Raw genomic sequence first — 25,393 nt, 5'->3', positions numbered from 1 at the left:
AACAATCTGAAGGACGCCACATAACATTGATTGTGGTGGCAGCCCAGGGAACCTCTTCTACAGATGCATTTAGCATTCTGTCCTGCAGTGAGGTAACTGCCTCAACAGGTGCTGCAAGCACAGTCAACAACAACAGTTTACGGGACGCAGGATTTGCGAAAAGGTTGAGTGCCTGTGCAGCCAGGGCACGTAGCCTCGACTTAACGTTCTCAGTTTGTGTTGTTTTTGCCACCTACACAGTGATCCGTTAAATTGACAGAGCAGCAATTCACTGTTGTCGTGGAACCCATGTCTCGTAAGCTTTTATGGCTAACTGTACATATGTCTGATACAAGTTTAGTGTCCTTAGCTGTCGGGCATGCAATATTTAAATGACTACTTAAAAACAACAGTGTACCCGCTGTGGTTACTCAGTGGCTATGACATTCTGCTGTTGAGCGGGAGTTTGCAGGTTCAACTCCTGGCTGCAGCAGCCACATTTTAATAAGGACAGAATGCAAAAAATTCTCATGAGTTAAGTTTAGGTGCCTGTTAAAGAACCACGGCCGATCAGAGTCAATCCTGAGCACCCCCCCCTTGGCATTCTCTTGGCCTGTGCATTGCTCTGGGAGGCAAAAGCCCATAATTAAATTACAAAAGAATCGAACTCGGGCCTGTAGCATGGTAAGCGAGTTACTACACTCGGTGTCATGCTAACAGTTGACAAGGGGGCGCAGAATTGTATTTACCATACTTCAGCACATGCCATCCTGTGGTAACTGTCTCAGGCACAATAGATAGAGTAAACAGTGTTGTTATTGAATAAAGTGTGTGTGTGAGTGTTGCAAGACTGCTCTTGGATAACTTGGACAATCATCTTAGATGGGTTCTGCCAGATCTTTTTTTCCCCTATTTGTATTGCATAGCTTAAGGACACTTTAAAATGAGCTTGTGCTGGATGCGTTCTTTATTTTGCTTTTCCTAAGTAGTGGATCTTCGTAAAAGCTATACAAGCTTTGATTGACCTACTCTGGGTGCACGCTTGCTGTGCCACACAGCCCTCTTGTTTCAACGGGGAACTATAGTTTACCGAAGTACTCGCAGCTGATTAACGTAGACCATGGCATGATGTCCGCAGGCGCTTTCCGCAGCTGGCCTGGTGGTGACAGATGCTGTGGTGTTTTTGGACCGTGAACAAGGTGGAAGAGAGAACCTGCTCAAGTGGAACATTCAACTACACAGGTAAGGTTCCTGCCTTTTCTGGGTTCGGTGTTCTTTTTCTTTCTTTTTTTAATCCCAGAAAGCCCGAACACGTTCCATATGAAAAAAAAAAAAAAGCAGAACAACTCATTCAAATTTATTTTGTGATTATGGAGAGTACAATAATGTGAAGGAACAATGAAATGTTTCCTGAGAAAAAGTTATTAGTATGTATAGGAATTAATTAAAGTAGAATCTCTGTAAACGAAATTGCTTAAACGAAATTGCCGCTTAAACAGAACAACAGCCTACATGTATTGCTTGGTTTTGTACGTGGGTAACATAAAAAACCGGAACCAAAATTTTTGCAACTCTCAGTGAATGGTACCACAAAAGCAAGCTCTCAAGGATTTTTCCAGAGGAGGGCAGTATCAAAAGTATTTTGTTCATGACACCTGTCTTCTATTCAGAGCGGTGCACAAAGTCTCAAGCAGGCAAAACTTTGATAGATTTTAAATGCACAGCATGTACAGACCGGGGGCCGTATTCTGTAACGCTTCGGTTTTCGAAGGATTCGGTTTGGCGGTGGCGTCACATTGGGGCGTCCGTTGACGTAATGAAAACAAGTGGAAGGACAGAGGCTAATCAGCGCGAAGGTTTTCTTTTGTGGCGGTGAACGTCACAAACCGAGTAAAAATATAGTAATTTACTGAGTGCTTCTTGGTAAATAAAAAGAATTTGTTCATGGTATTGATGAGGTTTATATTTTTCATTATGAAACGTGTGTGAGTTGTACTGGCGGTGAGTGATTTAACGAATTTTGTTAACTTCGGTTGACCCATTTATGCTGCTAGGTGGGACGTCGTACGCTAACTTCGCGTTGCGGCCAAAATACACACTCAAGTTCCTCGCACAGTCGGAGCGCTGTCTCTTTTGAGAATCTGAATTGTCGCCTGAATCCCTCGTCTGTCATCTGAAAGGCATCTTGTCGACATCGAGGTCGTCGCTGTCTATCACGGAGGCTCGCTAAAAGCACGATAACAGGCGCCACAGGCACCGCACACGCCGTCATTTTGCTCTGAGTGCCGCGATCTCGCCCGTGCACACGGCACGCAGAGGCTCTGCACACGGCACACCGCGCTTCGGTTCAGACCGAAGCAGCGCGCGCGGCTTAGCTGACGACAAATTCGGTTTCCGCGTGATTGACATGTGCGTGACGTCATCAAAAAATGCGTTCACGCTCTGAGGCGATGGCGTTACCCAGGCGGCGACCAGTCGCTGCACGCAAACTGAATTCTTCGAAAACCGAAGCGTTACAGAATACAGCCCCTGGACAGCTTCACAGCGCCGCCACTCGCCCCCATAGACAACCAAAATAAGGACAACCAAAATTTTGCATGCCTTAACATCACGCTGTTCAATAATTTTGATTCCCCCTCCATGAAAGCATGTTCTCGGCCGCCGACTGGAACAGTAAAAGCTATGTCTTTGTTTTGATATGTCGCCAGCACCTCCTCAAAAACGCAACTGATGATGCCTAGTCAATCCATTAGTTGTTGACCGCTCCCCAAACCATGTGAAAAACTAGCTGCTACATTGACTTCTGCACGTTTCTGCTGCTACACCTCAGCACGTTTCTCAGTAAACGGAACTTCTGTTAAACTGAACATATTGCTTTGGTCCCTTGATGTTTCATTTAATAAGATTCTACTGTAATTAATAATTGGCTTCCTTAACCACCCACAACTGAAAAGTTGCTCCAGCATATAAAGGAACGCTACTATGGGCTTTGCACTAAATTTCTTGCAGTTAGATCATCAGAGTTTGGATCAGCCTAATTAAGTATAAAAATAGTACTTGGGCTCTGTGGGGATAAGCAATTCTATCACCACAGGGTTGTCCCGTGAATTTCAGAGTGCTAAGAAAACCAAGTCGTTGAAGCTGTTTGGCGATGGGGCAATTTCAGTGGGGCAGTGAGGTCAGGCATAACACAGATCGTCATATAAGGTTGGAACTTAAATCTTCAGAGTTGAAATGTCATTGTATTAACCACTAGAATGTGCAATGAAAGTAAGTTGTGTCTGAAATACTAGGTTCGTACTATTTTCTTTGGAGTGCTACCACCATGGTGGGCTTGGGCATTTTCTAACTTGTAGGGACGAACGCGCATCCCATTACCTCAAGAGTGGCTGGATTTGGTCATCTTGTTAAGCGTGCGCTGCATAGAAGGGCGCACGGAGAAGGTGGTTTGGCTGCTACTAATGCCTTTTGTGCCTCGCAACACCACGCCTGTGGGGCCCCTTTCCTTCCTGTTTCTTTGAACTGGAGACAATCCTCTCCGCAGCACAGGGAGACATGCTGCTTTTCCAGTGCTGCTCTGACTTTTGGCTGAAGAGCTTGTGATAGTTCGTAACTCGCCTCAGCTGCAGAGACCGCTGCGTGCCGTTCCTCTTGCAGCATCTGGTCATTTTGAGCGACTTACCGCCACAGGGCCGATAGCGTAAAACCGTGCGAGGTGAGCTGCACTCTTTTCAGTCTCCCAAAGTGCGCATTCCCATAAGCGATTTCGTCCCAGCTGTGCTGAACACTAGGGCCACTTTCTTGATGCCTGCCTTGGTCGACAGAGGTGATAGTAAACACCTTCATTTGGAAAGGCTCGTGCCTGTTCCCTTTGGCCTGAACCTGGTGTGGTTGCGACTTGTTGCAATACTTGGGCTTGCGCTGACTGTTATGGCTGCTACAAAAAGCGCTAGTGAGCAACTGCCAGTCCCGTTGGCTTGGTGTGATCCAGAAAATGGATAACTCGCACACGCAGATAGAACCCCTATATTTTCAGTGTGTCTGATCATTCGGAAGTAAGTGGCAGAGCCAGCACCGTCTTTTGCCTGCCCAGGGAGCAAGGTGGCACCGAGAAGCCAGCCGGGTGCACCTTGCCAACTTGGGTCCATGAGTCAACAAGCATCGGCGGGACCAAGCGAAAGGCAACAAGTGTGCTCGATCGCTACCTGGAAGTGCTTGGTCGGCACAGATTGAATCATTTCCTACTTCTCAGTGGCCCTCTGGTTTAAAGTAGGGACAGGCCTGCCCTGAGAAGAAATGTAATCGGCTCTTTGTGCCATTTCAAGGGTGGATGATTATCAACACCGATCACCAGGGAAGAGGCGCATCTTTGCATCCCAGTATGGGCTCTATGTTCCGTGTAAGTGACGAGTTCCTTCTCAACAAAAGCCGCGAACAGTCTCTTCTGCACCGACAGCGAACCACTGGACATAAGGAGGATGAGGTAACCAGCAGGCAAAACACAACTGTTGAAGAGCTGTTATGGCACACTGGGTTAGATCCGGAACTTGCTTGGTGACTGATGACAGTGGTGGCAGCGCCCACGCAGGAGGCCTCAGAGCTTTGACATTGTCATAGAAGACTCCGGACGCTCCACAACTATCATCATCACGCTGCATCCGAGAATGACCTGCAGGGGCCATACCAGCGGCACTGGCGATAGAAGACAAAGGCTGCTCCCTGATTGAGGTGAACTGCATTGTGTTGGTGGTGGAGTAACCAGACTCACTCGGTAAAGCCCTATGTGATGGTGGCCCCTTTATGGCCATAGGGTGATAATGAGGCTGCATGTGAGGATGTGCATGCATACCAATATGTTTGAAATGTGGATTCTGGCACAAAGATAACTAAGCGGAAAGAAGAAGGAACAGAAAGAGCGCTCTCTCTGTCCCTTCTTCTTTTCGCTTAGTTGTCCTTGCGCCAGGACCACATTTCAAGCATGAACCAACTAGCCCAACATCGCATTCTACCAATATGTCAGGTGCAGCTGCTCTTGGTTATCACACAATGGTTACGTGCACATCATAAAGAAGATTGCATGATCGCTCAACCGTCTGCCTTTCGTGCCTTGCTGCAGCCTAGGCACCTCCTTTCCTTCTTTCTTTTTCTTGGAACCGGAAAGACTCCTACTCTTCACAGCACGGAGACACATGCCGTTCCCCGATGCCACTTAGCCTTCAGGTTGAAGAGTTTGCATTCAGCCGCAACTTGTCTCAGCCATGAAGACGGGTGTACCGCTTGTAGCGCCCGGCTATCGTGAGGGACTTACTGCCCCAGGGCCGAAAGCCAGGGTTATAATAGGTGCCTTTAGTATGAATGACTCATGCCTGTCCATTGGCCTGAACCTGTTGTGGTCACAACTCATTGCAAACCGTGGGTTAGGCGTCACAGCTATGACCTTTAGGGCTGCTGCGAAAGCTCTAGCGAGTGTCTGCCACATTACAACTCACCCGGTCTGCTATTCTTCTAAAGAGGACAGAACACTAGCTCAGTGAACTATTTGAACAGCTGAGGAAATGGAAAAGAAAAAAATCATCAGGTCTTCAGAGGTCTAGCACAGGGCCAATGATGAAGCAATGTTGTACAATGTAGGGCCAATGTGTCCAGTCTGACCCATTGGTCAATATGGGGTCTATGTCTGCCAATGTAGCCAATGTTAGGTCTTCATTGGCCCTGCTTGTGCTGCCTTTTCAAGGAAGAGGCTTCCTTCTTTTTCATTGGATGCATTGTTTAAGTGTTGCTCAGAGAACACAAGAATAGCATACAGACAAGAAAAAAGCATTAAATATATGCTGTGCGTGTTGTTTCTTGCTATCCCCCCCCTTTTTTTTTTCGCCTTGAGCACCTCGCACGATCTGATTTCATAGTTGCTGCCTTGTTGAGCACTCTGTGACAGTAGTTGTGCCTGATGATGCAGCATCTTTTGCATCACGACCATCATGAAGAAGCTGGTGGCCAAGAAGCGCCTGAGCGAGGAAGTGGCCAGCAAGGTGGCTGACTTCGTGCAGACGGTCAAGGCGCCCCTGGTGCCTTCCCTCCTTTTGCCTTCGCCAAGCAAGGTTGGTCGTGTGAAAGTTTACTGTTGGGCTTAGCTTGTTACACAGTCGCTTATAATGAAAACAGTGTAACAGGAGGACAAACTTATCGTATCTGTCTCCCTATTTTTTTGGGGAGCCAGGAAAGTTGGTTGGGGGTCACGTTGGTCACGTTGACCTTTCACGGCTCCACATGAAGCAAACGATCCTTACTTTGGAGGAAAAAGCCTTTCTCAAAGTTTCCTGTTTACCTGTCTTGCTCTACCTGACCCGACACTACGGCTACAATTTCCAAATCTGGCCATTCAGTGTGTGTATTTAAATCTAGTCTATTATAGTTTTTAAGAGTACCGAATGTGAAAATATGAGTTGGCCTGTATTCAAGTCCGAGCTTTGCATGCTGTGTGCCAATAATGACCACAGTGAGGCCACAACAACAAGCGAGTACGATGATGTAGGACCTATCAACCCACAGCTTCTCCAATTGTGCATTCATACAAATTATTGTGACTAGTATTGTTATTATTGTTAATATGTTGAATTGTTGTGGTTGCCTCTTTTTCCAGGTCAGCTCGCATTTGAGAAAACATTGAGCTTGTGTTAACAGCTAGCCATTGAGGCAACCATTGAAGCATTTATAACCACAGTGGTGGTGAAATGGTAGAGCGTCCACCTCATGTGCAGGAGGTCCTGGGTTCGAATCCCGGTGCTGCCGAAAACCCACCGGTCTTTCTTAGGGTAAAGATGTACCACGATTTGGCACGTGGTTGTTTATATGGGTTCTCATCTTGAAAGGGGGGCCAATTAGAGATTTATGAAGGTCTCTGGGCGCCCCTTGTCCCACTGCAGTTTTGGTGAAATAGTTCAGCATCCAGCGCTGCTGTGGGAAGTAGACGAATGCTGCCGTTGGGGTACCTACCGGTAAAATAGGTACAAGTGCGCTCCCAGCCCGGTGCTCTGCATTTACAGGAGTTCCAGATGCTTGGAAGGAAACCCACCTATTGGGAAGTTGTCAGTATCTGACCGCAAGATCCCTTCTTACTGCAGCAATGGCCTAGTGATAGATCATCAGCCTCGTATGCGGTAGGTACTGGGCTCAAATCCTAGTGCCGCCGGTAACCCACCGATTTTTCTAATGGGCAGAAATTTCTCCAGGCCTGGTGCTCAGCTACTTGTGAGTGTTCGACTCTCGTAAGGGGGCCCTATAAAGATTATGTGCGTAGTCTCCGGGTGCCCCTTGCACCTGTCATTCGCTACTGCTGCTACTTGCTATTATAATTCAGTCAAGCTTCGCACCATTTAGATTGCAACATTGCATTTGATCTGTGTGTTTTTTCACACTGGTCTTGTCGCAGTTTTTGGTAGCGAGCTGTTTCAATCTTCACAGTGATGTGGCGTAATTAGCCTGCGTCTCCTGTGTCTTGTCCAAGCAGGAGAACTTTGGTCACCGGAGCCAGGTTGCCCGCTGCCTGCTTGCCAAGCGCCTTTTGGGTCTGATGGACCAGAAGCAGACCAACCTGGCAGTTGCCGTCGACGTCACCAGCACCGACAAATTGCTTCAGGCACGAAGTTCTCCCCCACATTTTTAAAGCAAAGGCTGCCTGCAGCAAAATTTTACTGCGGTTTATTTATTTTTATTTTGTTTATTTTACCCTCAAGCGCACAGAGCTTTACACAGGGGAGTGGGGTACATAAATAATAAACAAAATACAAAATGTAATAATATGTGCAATACTAATAACATTTACAATACACAGGATGAGACAATGTTAGGCTAATACAACAAAAAGTGCGAAGAACCGCGTTAAAAAAAAAAAGAAAAAAACTTTATGCGTCCTCAAATAAATAATTGTATATGGTTGCACAAAATAGATCATGGTCCAAAATGGAAACGATATCTGAGGGAAGGTGGTTCCAGTCACTGGACATGACTGGCGGTACGTTATAAAGGAGTTGTGGATGTTATCGAAGCAATCTTGGCAAGGCAGCTTGGCTGTTAATTGTCTAATTTTTTTTAATGAGCAACCCTTAAATAGCGTCTAAGCAAACAATGCAAGCACATGGTGGTTAGCGAACGTGACACAGGTCACAGAGTATGGCCTCTGAGATTTTCAGTATGCCGTAGGTGCTGCCCGATCTCGGAGGTCATGCCCAGATGTTAAGCTAAGTCTCGGTGATTTCTGATGAGTGGTGGTGAAATTGTCTTCTCCAGATTTTGGTATCAAAAATATATTTTTGCAAGCCTTTTAATGCTTTTAGACACCACTTTCCCCTGTTGATTGAAAACTTACTTTCACCACATTTCTTGTATCTTCAGAATCATAGAAAGTGTACACCTGCAGAAAATATTTAGAACTTTCAATTCTTTAGTGAGTTTTGTCAAGTTTACAGAATGTGGACTCCATGTGAAAACTCGCTACAGGAACATCAAATATGAGAACATCAACTTTTTCATGTGTTGAAAAGCTTGAAAAGCTTTTCCAGCAGCTTGAAAGTTATGCCTGCTGCTTGACATTATGAAAAACAATGAAAGAAGTGAACCCACTACATGCAACAACATATTGACACCAAGCGAAAACACCCAACCGTCTACCTTCCCATTCATTTTACTAAAACATCTTACACATGTTATTCAAAATTGCAGCACAATTCCAATCACAAGGGTTTCAAGATACAGTAGAACCCTGGTGATACGTTTTTCACGGGGCCATAAAAAGAACAAAAAAAAAAAAAACGTAAGCGCCGGGAAACACAAGAGCTAAGAAATTGGAAAAATTGAGAAATGGGAGTAGTGTTGAACTGCACACAATATTATTTTAATTCTTACGTGTCAAAAAAAAAGTTGTAGTTTCGCCCGAAAGCCGAAGCATCGATTGTGATACCAAATTAGTAGACAGCTATACAAAGTAATGATAGCAGATTTATCGGCCGTATAAACTTGTTCCCGGGTGCTGTGTAGACTCTGCCCCCAATGCAGATTGCTTTCAAGATGCGGCCCGCACGACCACCGCGCAGTATGCAGTTGATGCCAGAGTACAACGCTGCCCGCTATCCCTCCCCCCTCGCTCCCTCGCCGGTGCCTCGAGCGCAACGGAAGAAGGCACACTTCCTCCCTGCTTTTCTTTCTTTCGCACGCGAGATTTAGACGCGGTCGTCGGCTCCCCTTGCACGCTTTCACTCGCACATACAGCATACGGCGCGCAGCGACGGCGTTATCGCCCTTGGACTTTATACGGTACATCTATGAGCCAAAACCAATTTTAGGGCCACAACGCGTCATATACACCATCTTTATGTAGCAAATACGGATCTCAAGGGCCATACTTTTTCTGGCGGAAACCGAAAATACGTCATAGGTGACGCCCCCGGCACTTTGGGCGGCCAATGCCATCGTCAAGCCACCAAGCCAAGTGACATGAAAAGTCAGAATGGCCGCTCGGGCCAACACGGGGTGGCAGTTCGCAACGTATGATGCGGGAACGGTCCCACAGTTGAGACGCAACAGCGGGGTTACCAATGCATTGGGTTCTATGGGAGCTGTGCCAACAACGTAACAGACGGGAAAACGCAGCACCCGGGAACGTAACAGTGGGGTTCTACTGTATACAGTATGCGACATTCTTAAATATCATTACTTTCATCAGTGCTTTTGCTATTGACGCACTATCTTGGTGTACACAATTGTGTACATAGCGTCTGAAAGGGTTAAGGTACATCCACACATATTTAAGGCTTAAAATGTTACATGGAAGCTGCTGTATACTGTGTATTTGTACGCAGACGTTAAGTTATATTTAAAAATAACCGATGTGAAATAAAAATGACTGTACCTTTGGAGAGTCAGAGATGACAACCAAGGGGGGTAACGGATGATATGCAGTAATTAGTCACCAATTAAATATCAACCTACCTACCTACCTACGCTCCTACGCGTAGTGGGGGAGCTACCTACGCTCGCGTGCTCTTTTTATTAAAGTTTATTCTCTCTCTCTCTCTCACTAATTAAGGAAACTCCAGTAATTAGCTTTAACATTTTTAGTTATAGTGGGCTCATTGTGACTGGGAAATTGAAACGAGCTATCTTTACAAGCCATCTCAACTTTTAGATTTGGAAAAATGAAATATCGGCGGAACTATAGCATGACGAAATTCTGCTATCAGCAGCGTCACCCGCTGCTGCGAGACTTAAGCATAACGTCGCCTGGAGGTGTGCAGCTTTACGCTCGCTGGAGCCATTCGGTTTCGGTTTGCAGCCTCTCAGTTTAGCCAAAATTCATCTTGCCACAGTTCTGCCGGTAATCACATTTTTTCAAGTCCGAAAGTTGAGATGAATTGTACGGAGAGCTTTGCTTCAATTTCTGAATTACCATGAGCCCACTGGCAACTAACAGCTTAAAAGGTAACAGATTTTTGTTAATTAGCGACTGTTTACCAAGTATCACTTTGGGGTAACCGTCTTTTTATATTAGAACTGCTATTTTTAAATATTACTTAATGTCTTCATAGAAACACTTGGTGTATATTTGATTTGAAACTGGGCTTTTTACTCAGTTACAAAATTCATTGCAGTTGACCTTTAACGTCTCAACTAGTTAGCATGCACCTTAGAGCAATAATTCTCCAAGATTTATTCACGGTATGTTTTACTGGGTAATATGTAAGCACATACAGTTTATATAGTTAATGCAGTCTTCATGAACTGCCTATTCTGCAGTCGTGATTTACTTTATCATTGGCAAATGACTGTGATAAATGGGAAATGATACTTGTGGCTTACAGAATTTCCCTACAGAACTTGGTGGGTCTTCCAGCATAGCTGACCGTTGTCTTGGCTGTTTGAGCTGCATGATGGTGCTCCTCAGATTATCCTGGCATGTTGACCTATTGTTTCACATGCTATCCCAGTCTGTTCATTCGCATAACGATGGCTGCGGTTCTATAAACTTACCTGGCCTTTCTGATGATCATGAACTTCAAAGACCGGTACTAAGCTACCTCTCATAGCATTGCAGCATCCATCATGGCTTCTTGCAAAGGGCGCATGCAATTAAAGACGCCAAGCAAAATAGGTAGTTGAACATCTGCATAAAAGCAACTCGCAAAATGCCCCTGCTGAGTTATTACTGTGTGAATCTCTTGTTCATTGCGCAATGCTTCCCAATTCTTATTGTGACTCTGATTGAGCATGGAACAGCCGTAAAAGAAAATAATTGAGGGATTACGTGGCCAGTGCAGCCAGTCAGTCCCTTTACCACTGTTTGTGTGATATTATAGGAACAGGTTCCTTTGAAAAAAATGTCATGGCAAACATTGTGCTTTGGAAACATTATTTTCATTGACTTACATAAAGACATTGCTTATGTAACGACATTGCTAAAGCTCTGTGGGAAGTAGTGGTATTCTGATAGTGAAGTAGCAGGAGATTAGAGAGGGCCTTTTTTCTGTATTTGTTGGTGAGCAGACTCACTTCCATTAACCTTGTGGTTTATTTTTCTCTGCTGTTGGTTTGTTTGTGCTGCCACAGTAGTACCGTATGTGCTCGCATAATGCACACACATTTTCCCCGAAAAACCGGAGCAAAGTTGAGGGGTGCGTTTATTATGCGAGGTAAATTTTATGCGAACTTTTTCAAAACACAATATTGAAAAGTAAGACGGTAATGATTTTAAAAATGCATTAGATAACTTACCATTGCAGTAAAAATACATGTATACTATTTGCGAACCGTAACAGCAGTTTTATTGCACTTCACTCCGCATCGGAATCACCAGACCTGTTGTCCAGGTCGCTGGCCACTTCATCCACATCGCGGTTCCGCATCAGCTCGTCCTCGCAGCCACTTCCAGCCGTCTGCCGTTATAGCAAGCATCACGCTGAAGTGCTGCTTTTTGGCACCTGTTCTTTTGACCAAGCACAATTTGTGCACCTCTTTCCTCGACCGTCCTGCTCGTCGGCATGTCAAAGTTTATCGGCGTCCAATCGGCGTTTCTGTTCTGTGAGCAAATAAACTCTCCGTCCCGCAGCAGGTGAATAACTCGACTAATCACACACAGCGAAACCAAAGACGGGCAAAGAAGCGAGCAACGCACACGCAAATTCGACACTATGCCACTATGTCCGACTATGCCCACTATGTCGACCAAGCGCCGGCTGCCCCTCCTTCACTTGGATTCTACTGTGCGCCGCGCCCGGCTGTGCATCGTGCATTCTCCTAGTATTTCAGAGTAAATTTGCAGCTGTGGAGAGCAGTTGCGCATTTTTTTGCTCTCTCGAGTCTGTGAAGTGCCATTGGCCGACACTGGCGGCAAGCACGCAGCAAGAACAGGTTGAGTGTTATCGCGGTCTCCCTTTCCATCACGTTCCGAGCGACCGTGATAACGCGCAGCCTGCTCTTACCGCATACTTGCCACCAGTGTTCTCTCATCATGGCTTTTCCGTCAGCTTCTCGATCATCAAACCCACAGCCCCTGCTGGTGTGTGGCCATGGCACGTTTACTGCTAGTGTGGATGTGCAGCCTACATGAGTTAGCTGTAGCATTTCGTTTACGCTATCTTGGCGTTTCTCACGTGGCATTATTATTTTCAACACAGCGACGGGCATCAAGATTAAGTGCGCTTGCTCTAAACAAATGTGCGAGAGTAAAAGATTGTACTAGTCTCTCCGAAAAACTTCAGCGTGGCCATTTGATCGTGGGACTGCACACGACCAAATTGGGGGTGCAATTATTATGATGGGAAAACAAAAATCCAAATTTTCAAGACCAAAGTTGTGGGTGCGTCTATTATGCGAGTATATACAGTATTTCTCGCAACTGTTTTTTTTTTTTTTTTTAATATAGCAACATGGCAGATGCATCATTCCGAAATCGTGGAGGTGAATGTCAGGGCTCAAATTTACCTCCAACTCCAGTGTGGTCTTAGTTGGTCTTAGTTTGTGGTGGCCGTTTTTACAGGGAATTTCCTGCCATCACTAGGGCTCTACGGACCTTGCGCATTTCCGAAAGCAGCATTAACCTCTTTCTCTTAGCACGCATCACTCGCAGGGTAGAGAGATGTTCCACTGCCAAACGTGAAGTTCTGGGTGCTAAGACTGGCTTTGTTAGCTTTATCATGATGCCAGCATCCAATTGAGGTGAACCATTAGCTGTGCTCTTCTTCGTTGTTCACTTATTTTCAATCCTGGTGTGGCACGGGCATGTGACAGTGTGGTCACTTCAAGGCATAGGCAACTGTTTGGAAAGCAGTTCCGTGCATTGTCAAGAAAGTTAAGAAGGTGATTTTTTTGCACTAAGAAAAATCAAAAAAGCTAATTTAGTTTTACTAATGACTTCAGAGGTACTAAGTTCTGTTAAACTATATATATTGAGTGAAATAAAAATTGTAAGTGCAGTCACAAAAGAGTATAGCTGAAATGGAAGTTCTGTCACTTGTCCTGAAAGTAGAGGAGTTGTGAAATCCTGCGAGCAGGCTTTTCCACATCTACCAAGTGATGCCCCAAAGATGGTGGTGTTTGCAGTCAAAGTTGGTGGGAGACATTGCGTCCTTGAGCACATGCTGCTTTACCATGCTTGCTTCCAGAGCGACAGGTTTAGTTTGTGCTTAAACAGTACAAGTCTCTCAAGAGCCATACCACTCTAGTGGCAATACCACTCTAGTCCGGCAGGTTGCCACTCTGGTGGCAACCTGCCGGGCGTGGATCCGGCAGGTTTCCGGGCTTGGTGTCCGTTGTCTTGAACATGTGATGATGCTGTCGCATGTTCCTTTGCCCCTCTGACATGGCAGCTGGCAGACCAGCTGGGCCCACACATCTGCATCTTGAAGACCCATGTGGACTTCCTGGAGGACTTCAGCCAGGATGCCATGATGCGACTGCGGGAGCTTGCCACCAAACATGACTTCCTGATAATGGAGGACAGGTGAGCGTGTTGCTGCTTCAGTGCAATTAAGAGTGCACTGCCATAGTGCCTAATATAGTGGCGCAACATGGGTAGCAAAGTGCAAAATGTTTATCTCGTTAACTTGACATCTCCTTTAATTTGATCAATATCAAAAGCTTGAGCAAACACTTGTACATTTCCGTACATTAAACGGTTGCTTATGTTGTGTGGTCTCAAGTGCTTCTGGAAACATAGGCCACAGTCCACAGTAGTCCGAACGTACAAAAGGGGCATTTATTGGTTCTCGTATACAAAAATGCCAGGTAGTCTATATAAAGGAAGTTTGACTTGCCATGCAAAGATACCAGGTGAATGTTTTCCCTTGCTTGATACTGACGACTAAACGGTTAGTGCGTGCAGTCTCACGAACAGGAGCACATAGTACAAGCAGTCATATTTGCCCATGCTGCTGTCGTGCTCCGAAGTCAAATGGGAAACATTCCAGCAAGTTAGCCGCATGAAGTACACGAAAGAGGGCGCTGTCTGTCCATTTGCACCGCCGTTATGGAGCCAAAAAGCTAGAAGCAAGTTCCTCTTGTGCCCGGGTAATGCACACCGTGAGGTGGTACTTGCATGGCAGTACTCATGGCATCTTTCGTTGTAGCTGCATAACTATTACAACTCTCACCTTTGCATGTGTGCTATGGTAGAACTTGTTCTGTCACCACTTTGTGATGGCATTAACCTTGGCCAGGCTGCTATGACGTAAGTTGTTGTAAATGCCGTGAACGCAGTTTTGGTTAGTATCAGATTGCATTGTGCAGGAATTTTGAAGCCAATTATCTCAGAAAAAAAGCGTGTGTTAGAATCTGGTAATTACTGAAATCTTTGATTGTGAGCTACCATTCTTGCTTGAAAATTTTCCTAGGGCAGGCTGAAAATAGCAGTTTTTTGTAGAAGATGACGTGTTCAATGCATTAACTTGTTCCCAAAACATCACCAAGGCAGACGCTGCCACTATTTGGGTCACCATCGGGGTCAGGCCTCTGCATGCTGACCAGTCAAGTTCGAATTATCCGGGGAACACTAATTTTAGGATTTAAATAACGAAAGTTTAGGCCCATAGAAATGTAAGGGCACTGGCTGGGATCAGTACAAATCAAATTAACCGAAAGATATAATTAGCCGGTGTCAAATTAATGAAAGTCTACTGTATTAAGTGTTTTGCTTCAATGAATTGATGGTTTGGCTGAAATAAAATTTCATTTTCATAATCAGCACTACATCCAAGCATGCCACAGTTGCTGCCAAGTGAATAGGCACCGGGCGGCCGTCGTAAGGCGCCAGCGGCGCGCCGGCGATATGCTGGCGAACAGGGCCGCGAACGGCAGCTGTCGGAGCACTGGCACGTGAAGCAGACGACGGGACGAAGGCGCTCGGTGCTTCCAGTGATTTGGCACTGCGGGTTTTAAGGGCTGACGCACCGTAAAGCGTATTTTCGTTTGTCTGCTTTTGAGAAAGGTCGTCACTTGTACGAAGCAGATCACATTCGTGGCATCAGGTAGTATATAAAGCAGAAAACGAGCGCAAATTGCGATGCAAATGCACCACGCAAACGGAGCTCACCGCGGCAAGCTAAGACGTGGAACTCCAGCAGTTATATTCCAGATGTTATTTTGCTGTGCGCGTTAGCATTCTCGCGTATTTAATCATGTAAATAGGCGAAGAACACAAAAATTATGGACAGAAAAAAAAAAGGAGACATACGTTTTCCTTATTCTGTTTCTTGAGCTGCTTCGCCGATCGCACATGTGTCAGTAAGTTCTCGTTCTCTGTCCGTTGTAGTGCTTTTATCTTTGCAATGCTTCCCTATTCTTAATTGATTATAAACTAGCCCAATCTTCAGTCACGGCCGATTTTATATACCTTAGCGCAACGGGAGCCGTCGATGGCGGCGAGTATGAACACGCCACTGCGTTGGCATTGGCCGTCGACGCACAGCACAGCCATGTGCCGGACGCAACCAGAGTTGGGAATTGCTAGGAAGGCAAATGTACATTAAAAGGAAGACTGATACATTGATAAGACGGCAAAATGACTACAAATCTGAGTGTTCGCCTTCGGTGCCCAAGCTCCGGAGCCGTTACACTGCGGAGGTGAAGACAGGCAAGTGGGACACGACGCTCTTGCGTATGAACGGCTCTTTTATTAACGGTAGAACAACTAGACTATAGCAAATTAGCGTCGGAAATGTACAGTGCCCAGCGATTGAAGCATTGGCAGCTCGCGGCTGCCGCTGTTTTTTTTTTTTTTTTCGCGCCACAGCTGAGCGCCGTGGGACCAAATGCAGTCATAATGTGTTACGAAGGTTCTCGCTTTCACTCTACACCAAAATTGCATCAGTTTGGTGTCCCCACGGCTTACAGTCAGTGCAAAAAGCGCTGGCGACCATGCGATTCAAGTATCGCGTTTCAATTGCTGAGCACTGAACGCGCTGTTGCCTATATACAGACAGCACATATACAGACTTTCCGCCTGAAAAACGCGATGCCGCGATGAACAACGATTGAATTGAGTGGCCTAACTAGCTTCAGTCATGTTTCAGTAACTGTTGGTGCGCCCAAAAACGCAACATGTTTGATCAGACCTGGTTTCACGGCAGCGCCAGCTGCGCGCGGCCCGGCCGCCACATGCCATTACATTCGCGGCGCCGCCGCATGAAGGCGCCACCGGTCCAAATTCATCCCGCGCCCGGTGCCTATGAGGGGAGTCACATTGCCTATGATCCTTCAAGCGTGTATTAATGCCATCTCATGGTTAATCATGCATGTGTTCCCACATGTCAAAAGAATCTTGCAGATAACAGTTTTACAAGAAGGCATGCATTTCTTACGTGGTGTTTGGCAGTATTTTTCATTCCTGCAGTTCGCATTTTGTTTAGGATTGCACACTTTTGCTCATAGTCTGGTAACTTTCTTTGGTAACAGAACTGACATGTGAAAATAATACATCTGCATACAGTCAGAACCACCTGTATCATCAAACCAAGGTACAGTGGAATCTCGCTAATACGAATTTCCGGATGATACGAATTTTTCTGAGGTCCCGGCCGAGCCCCATTACTTTGCAACGTGCTAGAGAACGGTTTTACGAATCGATTTTCGACCCGCGTCGGTTGATACGAATAAATGCCGCCCCACCGACGGCCGCGAAAGAGAACAGCGTGCAGTGACGCGTGTTTTGCCTTTCTCTTTTGGTGCGGAGGTGCGGACGCGGCACTGGACAGCGCGGAAGCCGCGACTGGGCGCGAAGAGTTTGAAGTGGCGGCGCTTTTGTTGCTTTTGTGCTTTTCCTTTTGTCTCTGCGCACGCTGCGGCGGCCGCGCTTTCCCCACGCACGGCTGCCGCAGCAGGCGAAGGTTCGTGCAGTCTATCGCTTCAACGGAAACTGAGCGGCGTAAGCACAGCACATACAAAGGTCAGAGCCGTGTGGAGATCGCTTTCAAGATACGGTGCGTGGGACAACACCGACAGCCGGCACAGGCGCGAATGCATTTGTTGGCAGAGAAGAAACCGCCCCCCCCCCCCCCTCCCTTCCGCGCTACCTTCCCGCTTTGCTCCGTTCGCGTGGGAGATTGCGTCGCCAGTTACCCTTGCGCTCGGTTGCAAGATACGCATTTGGTGCCGTAGCACAGCGTCACGCCCCCCCCCCCTCCCTCCCTCCCTCCCTCCTATACCCCCACGGCCTATCGCGCGACGGAAGTCGCGTTTTCTCTCCGCTGTGCGTTCGCTGTCCGTGAAGGCGCGCGTCCCCCGCGCGCTTTCACTCGCACATACGGCGCGCGCGGCGACGACTTTATCGCCCTTGGACTCGTGCTCCACGTCTCATGCTCCTCCTCCGCATCGCCCTCGTTGATCTCCTCTCCCATCGGTGGGCGCACCTTGTTGAGAAGCGTGCTCGCTACCGCCCTTGTCGGCAAGATTTTCCCGCGGAAGCCACAATTTCGTCTCGCGCGGCTGACCTGTAAGCGGTATGCGTATACATGGAGTTCTATGGGAGGGTAAACGGGAGTCGGAAAAGGCCGCGTTGTAGCCACTTGTGCACTATAAACGGTTACGTTATAAGTGGTCTATACTTTAAATGCTTTTTACGTGCGTGTGCCTGAGTGAGTTCACCTCTGACTCTTTAATTTAGCTAGTTTTAATTGTGTTTCGATGATGCGAATTTCGGCTAATATGAATATTTTTTGTGACCCCGTGAGATTGGTATCATCGAGATTCCACTGTATTAAAATTTATTGTGCATATCAATTCATTAAGAATCCCCTTGAAAATTCCATCCAAAAGAAGAGCATTGCTCATTTATCACAATTCTTTTTAGCTTGGATATAAAACTTGGCACCACAGGGCTCGGCTGAAACATTATGATGTAATAGCTGACTCTGTCTTCAGTGTGCGCGTGTAGATAGGCTGCGCAATAAGTCTATGAAGCCTCGTGTGCTGAATGAATGTGATAACCTGAGGGGAAGGCCCGGCATGACGTGTGAAGCACTTACGATATTACACTCAACTTTCTACACGGGAATTGCAAAATCGCTTGAGATTTTTCCTTGAATTGTGCCTCAAATAATGTTTTCCTATCTTGTTTCTTTAGTCAGCCTAGGCCTACTTACAGCCACGCTCTCATTTAGCATCACTTTTGTCCAGGTTTAAAATCACCTGTGGCTGTGAACAATCTTTCTCCCCGCCATACTACAGGGAGAATGAGATCGCAATGGTATTGGTTTTTTATTTGTTTCTGAGTCTTGGACGCTTGGATATGTTCGCAGGAAGTTTGCAGACATTGGGGAAACGGCGCAGCTGCAGTACACGAGTCGTCCGTTTTCCATCCGGCTCTGGTCGGACATGGTGACCGCTCACTCGCTGCCAGGACCGGGGATCCTGACCGCGCTGCAGCAGGTCGGTAGTGGCAGCTATTCACAGCGACTGCTCAAACCTCTCTGCCTGACAGTTCATTGACAACAGCTCAACTGCTCCTTTGTCATGTTGCATAGCAGGAAGTTTGGCAATGTGAAAGTTTTGGCATGCCTCCCTGATATCTGCCATGCTCCTGTTTTGCCACAAATGACCACCTTGCTGCCTTCATTGCTGTAGCCCATGGTTCAGCCACTTTCAAAAAGGCACTATAAATGATACATTATGTTAAACCACTCCTTCCTGCAATGCACACAGGCTTTGTAAATAGATAAACGGAATAAACAAACCAACCACAGCAGAGACCTTGCTCCAAAAGCCCGGACTTGGGACTTAGCTGGGAGCAGCTTGTTCGTTTTCGTAACAGCAAGCTACACAATAACGGGATGGTAAAAAAAGAAGGATGAACTGTGAAAAATACTTGAGCAGAAACAGCACAAAATAACAAGGCCTGAGAAAGAGACAGAAGTCTCACGTCCTGCTATTTTGCACTCTTACCGCTCAAGTCACGAACCAACCAGCTGAAATGCGTATGAATCTAAAAAAGAGTTTGTTTACTTCTGAAGGAGGAATGGCGGTGCCTTTGAGACGTAAAGGAATATTTAGAAAGTGTTTGGGGAAATAAAAACATAGCCAAAGGAGTGTAGAGATGAGGGAATTCACAGGTACAGTTTTGTCATGGTTACTGCATAGCAGGATTAGTGAAAATCTTTTGCAGAGGTGTTTATATTTTAGGCTTAATTGGAACTACTGATGATGTGGCTATGAGAACGGGGACGGTGTGATAAACGCATCATGAACGCCGCCAGGGGGGTTTGGGTTGTTGCACTACTATTGCAAGCCAGCCAATAGTACCTTTGTCTGGGGTACAGAGTTGGACAAAACACTGTGGCAGCATACATTCAGCCACACATGCATATGAGGAGGATCTTCTTGCTGTTCCTTGCCTCTATGCGAATAACCACTCTTACTATCCTTGTGTAGCTTACATCGTAGGCTGGGGTTCCTTTAGCTCCTTAACATGACCTAAAGTTCTTGGTTTGAAGAAAATTATTTCAATTGCACCTTACAGTTTCTATCGGTGTACTGTGAATGTCCAGAGATGCTTTCGCACCCTTTGGTGTCTTCAGGTAAAATTTGTGAGTTTGTCGTGAAAAGGTGACAAAAGGCATCGAGTGCAAGAATAAAAAGCCTTTATATCCTCAGCTGCTCTTGCTGTCACAGTTTACATTATGAGAGAATGTATTGTGCATCTTTTATGCAGCTTTGGTATGACCATTACAGTTCATTTGAGTTATTGAATAATCTGAATTAAAGAAATTGAAGATGATTGACTTATCGAGCATTCAATGCAATCAAAGGAAATGCAACTCACCAAGACAGGTCAAGGCTGGCAGCTTACCATCTAAGCCATGATCTGATCAGTGTAGTGCTGGCTTGCTTCAGGAGGGGCTGCTGATATAAAAGATACATTACAGGTAGAATTGTGAATAATTGTCCAAACAGCAAAGTACACAAAGTTTCACATGGCAGATGAATTGTCAATAGATATCGAAATAGTCGGAAAGCCAATGGTGGTGGTGACTCAATCAGGATGAAGTGATTTTGCTAGACACAACAAAAGAGTGTGATGGCAAACCTAAGGTACAATTTTGCACTTATGGTGCTTGTGTCATTGAATCACAGACATGAAGCAAGAACGTTTCAGGAGGCAAAACGGGGCTTGTTCCAGCATCCTAATAAAGTCACTGCGGAGGGGATGGCAGCGACGCCCCTTCTGTCGTTCAAGTTCGCTTGCGCATAACGGGAGGACACGTTGCCCGGTTGCCGCAGAGGCTCACCGATTCAAGGCCATCCGGAACCATCCGCTGCTAGCCGCTTCTATGCATGAATGGATGCGCTCGTTTCTGATACCGGCACTTGCTTGCCAAAATTTTCGATGAAGTGACACAAACAACAGTTCGTGGACTCGTGGCAAACGCAGGTGGCGACAAGATGCCTCATCTCATCCTGCTCACCGACGGAAGCAGTGTGCATCGTCGTATCTTGAAACACCAGTCTCCCCATCTGAGCGTGTTCCACGTACTTCACGTCGCGTTCAGCTGGCTTTCTTCTTTTGCAAACGGAAGACAAGTAGCTGGGACAGTCCAGAAATGTTGACGGCACGGCTTCTGGCAACAAAAGTGGCTGTTTTGGCTTGTCTAAAAGGGCTTTACCGCCCCCTATGCTGCTGTCTGAGAAGTGCTTCTCGGAGACCTAATCGCGAGACGTCAGTTCTTGATCTTTCTTTGGGATGGCACGAGCCCACACTTTCAACCGTACAGAGTCACTAAGAACGTTTAAAGTAATTACGTTTCCCTCGTAGGATGTGCAGCCACCGCTGCACTTCAGCACGACGCATTTCCGCCGCATTCTCAAATGGCACGGATGGAAAACGCTTGCCCTTGTAGCAACGTGAAAAGTGCGCACGCATGTCTAAGAAACTGGTGCCGCGGGTGCAATGCGGAAGCCCACTGGGACATGACAGACAGAAAGCCTGCAAACCACGAAGAAAACTGACAGTTTGCTTGTTGGAGTGCATCGTGCCCTAACTAATCCTGGCTTTGCCTCCCAAGGTTACCTACGCATGCAAGCACACTCGCCGAATGCAAGCAAGTGGATTCATGGGGATGGCAGACATTGTTTGTTCAGGGATACTGTTGGTAGCTCGTTTCAGGGGCACTGTGGCATGTAATTTGAGCATTATTAAGCGAGCGTCGACGGTCCGTGCTATCGCTGCTGGACAGATCATCCTCCTAAAATACTTCTTTCTCTGCGATCACAGAACACGTCAGATGCTTGCTGTAAGAAGTGTTTGTAAGTGATGAATGTTGTGTTATTGGAATTGTTTTTTACATTGTTTGTTTTATTCTCACTGTGTTCCTGTTTATAGTCACTCACCTAGTATTGCAGTCTCTTTATTTTGTAGTGTTAGTCACCGACACTGTTTTCTTTCTTTTTTTAATGGAAAGGAGGCTTTTAATGAAAAGGAGGGGGGGAGGGAGGAGGGGCGTGGCGACGCTGTGCTACGGCACCAAATGCGTATCTTGCAACCAAGCGCAAGGGTAACTGGCGACGCAATCTCCCACGCAAAAGGAACAGAGCGGGAAGGTAGTGCAGGAGGGAGGGAGGGAGGGGAGGGAGGGGGGGGAGGGGCGGAATCTACTGTGCCAACAAATGCGTTCTTGTACTTTGCGCCTGTGCCGGCTGTCGGTGTTGTCGTGCGCACCGTGTCTTGAAAGCGATCTCCACACGGCTCTGACCTTTGTATGCGCTGCGCTTATGCCGCTCAGTTTCCGTTGAAGCGATAGACCGCACGAGCCTTCGCTCGCTGCGGCGGCCGCACGTAGGGAAGCGCGGCTGCCGCAGCGAGTGAGGAGACAAAAGGAAAAGCACAAAAGCAACAAAAGCGCCGCCGCTTCGAACTCTTCGCGCCCAGTCGTGGCTTCCGCGTTGTCCGGTGCTGTTCTCTTTCGCGGTCGTCGGTGGGGCGGCGTTTGTTCGTATCAACCGACGCGGGTCGAAAATCGATTCGTAACAACCGTTCTCTAGCACATTGCAAAGTAATGGGGCTCGGCCGGGACCTCAGAAAAATTCGTATCATCCGGAAATTTGTATTAGCCGTGATCGTATCATTGAGATTCCACTGTAAATTGAAGATAATTGACTTATTAAGCATTCATTGTAATCAAAGGAAATGCAACTCAACAAGACAGATCAAGGCTGGCAGCTTACCATCTAAGCCACGATCTGATCAGTGCAATGCTGGTTTGTTTCAGGAGGGGCTGCTTCTGTATAAGACAGTACGTGTATAATTGTAAATAATTGTCCAAACAGCAAAGTGCGCAAAGTTTGAGATGGTCGGAAAGCCAATGGTGGTGGTGACCGAATCAGGAGAAAGTGATCTTGCTAGACACAGCAAAAGAGTGCGATGGCAAACCTAAGGTATAATGTTGCAGTTATGGTGTTTGTTTCATTGAATCACAGACACGAAGGAAGAATGTTTCAGGAGGCAAAAAAGTGCTTGTTCCAGCATCCTAATAAAGTCACTGTGGAGCGGACGGCGGCGACGTGCCTTCTGTCGTTCAAGTTCGCTTGCGCATAACGGGAGGACACGTGGCCCGGTCGCTGCAGAGGCTCGCCGATTCAAGGCCATCCGGGAACATCCACTGTTAGCCACTTCTATACGTGAATGGATGCGCTCGTTTCTAATACTGGTGCTTGCCAAAATTTCAAAGCAGTGACACAAACAACAGTCCGCGGACTCGTGGCAAGCGTGGGTGGTGGCAAGATGCCTCATCTCATCCTGCTCACCATCGCAAGCAATGTGCATCGTCGTATCTTCAAACACCAAAGTCTCCCCGTCTGAGCGTGCTCCACGCACTTCACGTCGCATTAAGCTGGCTTTCTTCTTTTGCGAACGGAAGACGAGTAGCTGGGACAGTCCGGAAATATTGACGGCACGGCGTCTGGCAACAAAAGAGGTTGTTTTGGCTTGTCTAGAAGGGCTTCGCCACTCCCTAGTCCTATGTCGCTCTCCAAGAAGTGCTTTTCAGCGACTTAGTTGCAAGAAGTTAGTTCTTGATCTTTCTTTGGGATGGCACGAGCCCACACTTGCAACCGTACAAAGTCACTAAGAACCTTGAAGGTAATTACATTTTCCTCGTAGGATGCGTAGCCACTGCTGCAGTTCAGTACGACACATTTCACCACATTCTCAAATGACACGGATGGAAAGCACTCACCCTCGTAGCAATGTAAAAAGCGCGCACGCATGTCTAAGAAACTGGTGGCGATAGTGCAATGCAGAAGTGTTCTAGACACGAGAGACAGAAAGCCTGCAAACTGCGAAGAAAACTACGACGGTTTGCTTGTTGGAGCGCTCATGCCTTAACTAACCTGGGCTTTGCCTCCAAAGGTCACCTACGCACGCAAGCACACTCGCCGAATGCGAGCGAGTGGATTCGTGGGGCTGGCAGACATTGTTTGCTGGATACTGTTGGTAGCTCGTGTCAGGGGCAGTGCGGCATGTAATATAAGCAATATTAAGCGAGCGTCGACGGTCTGTGCTGTCGTAGCTGGAGAGATTATCCTCCTAAAATACTTGTTTCTCCGCAATTACAGAACATGTCAGATGCTTGCTGTAAGAAGAAATATTTGTAAGTAAGTGGTGGATGTTGTGTTATTGGAGTTGTTTTTCACATTGTTTGTATTGCTTTATTCTCGCTATGTATAGATATTTCTGTTTATAGTCACCTAGTATTGCAGTCTCTTTATTTTGTAAAGTGTTAGTCACCGACACTGTTTTCTTCCTTTTTTTAATGAAAGGGAGGGCTTACGTCAAGTGTTTGTAATGCCTTTAACCTGCTCTCCATCGGTTTGCCAAGATAATGTGCAGATAAACTGACCTCAATAACGACTGTATGTTAGCATGTGAGTGATGCTTATGCTTATTATGCTTATTTTGCTTACTTATGCTTACTTATGCTTATTTTCTAGTAAAGAAGCATTTTAAGCTTTTAATGGTTGTCTTGGAGTACTGGGCTGAAAGTGGACAAGGTGAAGGTAAAAGGATGTCTTTCCTGCTCCACTACTGCCGCATTGCAGGTTTCCACAGGGCATGGGATCATTTTTCTAAATGCGAAAGCATCTTTCTGCGCATGGTTTATAACTTCGTAATGTGACTATTCGCAGGCCAGCCGACCAGAGCAGGCTTGTGTGCTCATCGCACAGATGAGCTCTGCCGGCGCACTCACAACCAAGGGCTACGCTGACGGTGAGTGGACGATGTCGACCGGGCTCATTCATGTTCAGTGTAACACCATAGGAGTTTCACTCAAAAGGCTCACGAAACTTGGCCCTCAACCTGCTCTAATGAGTTAAAAACTGCAGCTTCACTAAATGTGCAGAGAGGGGACAGGCGATAGCCGGCACAGTGTTGCACGCCATAAGACTCACGGTGTCCAGGGCAGCGTAAATTGCAAAAAACATTCGGAACTAAGTATCAAGATTCCGCGTGCCACTGTTCATCTGAAATTAAACTTTGCCTGTACCCTTGGCAAACAGTACTGTTGATGACCTGAAGGGCCATAGCTCATGTCTACAGAGGGTGATTGGCCAAGAATCGACTGGTTACCACTGTGAGGTGAATAAAAAATTTGGACATCGTCACTTAGGCAAGAAAAAAAGTTATGTGGGAAAAATACAAATTTGAAAATAAAACAGAAAAAGCTGTCAGAAAAAAAAAAACAATTTTTAGCGGTACATAATCATATGGTTACAAAAAGATAATGCTTACCTGCTGAGCACAAGTTTTGGCTGGGTAGTAATAGGCTTCACATCGCTGCTAGGGAGCTAATAGGAGTGCTAAGTTTGTATGATGAGAATTATATTGGTTGGTATTGTTTCACTGTTTTGACAGAAACAAAATGAAAGAAATAAAGGACACTGC

The 25,393-nt window shown here is 46.5% G+C and overlaps 1 protein-coding gene across 4 annotated transcripts in view; it reads left to right on the top strand.

Annotated features, from left to right (window-relative positions):
- The window catches only part of LOC119432887 (uridine 5'-monophosphate synthase-like), a 113,729-nt gene that overhangs the window by 82,803 nt on the left and 5,533 nt on the right, over nt 1-25,393 (top strand). For 3 of the 4 annotated variants that reach the window (XM_049659112.1, XM_049659110.1, XM_037700037.2), the window contains exons 4-9: nt 1,118-1,221; nt 5,936-6,077; nt 7,487-7,615; nt 13,836-13,969; nt 18,759-18,888; nt 24,637-24,718. In XM_049659112.1, the coding sequence (XP_049515069.1) occupies nt 1,118-1,221; nt 5,936-6,077; nt 7,487-7,615; nt 13,836-13,969; nt 18,759-18,888; nt 24,637-24,718 (721 nt within the window). Of the gene's footprint in view, nt 1-1,117; nt 1,222-5,935; nt 6,078-7,486; nt 7,623-13,835; nt 13,970-18,758; nt 18,889-24,636; nt 24,719-25,393 lie in introns of all 4 variants that reach the window. The other variant, XM_049659111.1, reaches the window with a different exon arrangement.

The sequence above is a fragment of the Dermacentor silvarum genome, chromosome 11 (assembly GCF_013339745.2).
Source record: "Dermacentor silvarum isolate Dsil-2018 chromosome 11, BIME_Dsil_1.4, whole genome shotgun sequence".
Lineage (NCBI taxonomy): Eukaryota > Metazoa > Arthropoda > Arachnida > Ixodida > Ixodidae > Dermacentor > Dermacentor silvarum.
Note: the sequence above shows the minus strand (reverse complement) of the source record. Positions and strands in the feature narration are given on the sequence as shown.